Source organism: Mirounga angustirostris, unplaced genomic scaffold, assembly GCF_029215605.1.
Source record: "Mirounga angustirostris isolate CCGP_5_RB_7025 unplaced genomic scaffold, mMirAng1.0.hap1 SCAF_15, whole genome shotgun sequence".
Taxonomy (NCBI): Eukaryota; Metazoa; Chordata; class Mammalia; order Carnivora; family Phocidae; genus Mirounga; species Mirounga angustirostris.
The window spans coordinates 46,728,225-46,730,914 of NW_026991723.1; the positions used below are offsets into that span (position 1 = coordinate 46,728,225).

Genomic DNA, 2,690 nt, shown 5'->3' on the forward strand with positions numbered 1-2,690 from the left:
GTACATAAGTCATTACACACATGTGCAAGTGTTTTTATAAGATAAATTTCAAACCCAAAATTTATGGATCAAAGACTATCATTTTAATAGGTATCCCCAATTTGCCTCTATAGTGATCCTACCAATTTCCAGTGCTCTGGCAAATTATAAGAGCATCCCTCTCCCAAATCTCCAGAGAGTGTGGGCCTTCACCTATCTGTTATAAATGGCATGTTATTCACTTTTAATTTGCATCTTTTATTATTATGAGTGAGGTTGAATCTCTTCTCATGCATTTGTTTTCCCTCTGCAATCTGCTTGCTCACGCCCTTTGGCCCTATTTCTATTGTGTCACCTGTAACAAATATTCAGTGTGTATTGATATTTTCAAATCTCGCAGTGCACATTATCCCTAGTATTTCTCATTGTGTCTACTAATTTCTGGCAAAGGAATCACTGGAATGGATGTTCTATTTCAAGAAAAGTATTATTACAGTGGAGACATATTTCATTTTATTTACCTGGTCAACTTTGATGAAAATATACCCATTTGAAGAACCAATTATGAAACATTAATGGATCTACTTTAACTCATAAAACTTAAGATGAATAGAAAATACAAAGTGACATTACAAGATACAGACAATTGTAGTCAATATGCATAATCTTAAAGGACAGATTAAAAAATATATATATATATACATAAAACCCAAACAATACTACCAACTTACGAAAAAAAGGAGTAATAGTGTCTGGAAAAGTCCTCCCACCCCTCCACCTACCCTATGCTTTTAAAGCCTGCAGTTGGCTCTTGCTCTACATTCTTCAAGGAATCCATTTCTTGTTTTCTTAGCTTTCTTATCAGTTGGAAGGCAAAGAACAGACACCGGTTGATTTCTACTCGAACAATGGTCCAGGCACAGCGGCTGTACTCCTGGTTTTCCAGGTAATCATGGATCCTCCAGAAGTACATTTTAACATGCAACCTAGGGTTCTTACCACTCAGAATGCCACTTTTCTGCTCTGCTTCCAGGTCTCTAAGCCCTTCTAGGTATTCCAGCTGTTGATGAAGTTCAGTGAGGAAATTCTCCATGTGCCTTTCCTCCCAACCATGCAGAGAAATATCTGCCCTGAAGAGGTTGAAGATCTGCAGAAGCATCTCATGAAGAATGACCAGTGCCTGTCCTCTCTGGTCCCAGTGACGATTCAGAGACTGCTGGGGAAGTAGGAAGTTTGTCCTGTGTGGTAGACACTGCTGAATTGATGATTTTTGCAATTTATTCCAGAGTCTTAAACTCTCTCTGTTTACTCTTTGTTGGATGAGAGCCAGTTTCAGTCCGACGGAGAAGAGGGTAGAAGAGGCCAACAGCACCAACACAATTTCAAAGAAATGCTTGTTAATCATGGTGAAGGTCAAATATGCCACTTATCTTTGTACAGACTTAGTAGAGCTCCAGCTTTAGTGAATGTTGGCTTTTCATGCATCTCAGATAGTTCTGGAAGGTGTTCTCTCTTGTAGGTTTGTTTTCTAATGCTGTCATTACTCTAAGATTACATGTTAGGTTTTCTGGTTCCCTTTTCATAGTGTTTATGGGACATTTCCTCCACTTCCCCCATTGTGTTGGCTGTTTGATGAAGTAACCAAAAGAACTTGTTTCATTGTATGTGTTCCTTCAGATAATTACAGACTAGTCATCCAATATGATTTTCTATTACCCTCATTATTACATACAAAGTTTCACTCAACACAATATGCTTTCTAAATATTTAGTCAAGCTTATTAAAGTTCTTTTATTGAGAGTATTTTTTAAAGGAGTACTCTTTTAATATCTATATTAAATATATATCTGAGTAATATTTATCAGAGGTTTAGCAGACCCTATAGGGCACTCGTGGGGGAAAATTAAAATCTATACAGACTACTAAATTTAAAACCTCAAGTAGAACTGTACATTTGCACAAATGTTTGAGCAAATTAACCTTAAAATACATATGAGCAATCTTAAATTGTTTCATATCTTATTTAAGCAGTTGAATATCTAAGTTTCTGGCCTATGAAAGGTAATGTGAAAGAGAAAAAAAATTAGCAAAAGAAGGTTGTTATAAAATTATTGCAACTGCAGAATAATTAGAAATGGCCAAAAAAAAAAAAAAAAAAAAAAAGAAATGGCCTATAGGTCCAAAAATAAGGGAAGGGTTAGATAAATGTTGGTAAATCCATATGATTAAATGCTATGTAGGGGTGCTTGGGTGGTCCAGTGGGTTAAGCATCTGCCTTCAGGTCAGGTCATGATCCCAGGGTCCTGGGATCGAGTCCCATATCGGGCTCCCTGCTCAGTGGGGAGTCTGCTCCCTCCACCTTCCCCCGCTTGTGCCCACTCTCTCTTAAATAAATAAAATTTTAAAAAATGCTATGTAACCATTTTTAAAAAAGATTTTTAAAATTTATTTGAGAGAAAGAGAGAGGGAGAGAGAGAGAGCATGCGCACCGTGGGGGAGAGGGAGAGAGAAGCCCAAGCAGACTCCGTACTGAGTACAGAGCCCTACTCGGGGCTCGATCTCACGACCCTGAGATCAGATCTGAGCTGAAACCAAGAGTCTAATGCTTAACCAACGGCATCACCCAGGTGCCCCCCTATGTAACCATTATAAATAATAAAGTTATATGTAAACAGATCGGGGGCAGTTGGCTAGTGATATTCCCTAGGGTA

At 38.0% G+C, this 2,690-nt stretch overlaps 1 protein-coding gene across 1 annotated transcript; it reads right to left on the bottom strand.

The window, feature by feature from the left end:
• Window positions 1-757: 757 nt before the first annotated feature.
• Window positions 758-1,632, bottom strand: IFNE (interferon epsilon). Its single transcript, XM_045882489.2, has one exon. The coding sequence runs from the start codon at window positions 1,382-1,384 to the stop codon at window positions 758-760; it is 627 nt and encodes a 208-aa protein (XP_045738445.1). The 5' UTR covers window positions 1,385-1,632.
• Between the last annotated feature and the right edge of the window lie 1,058 nt (window positions 1,633-2,690).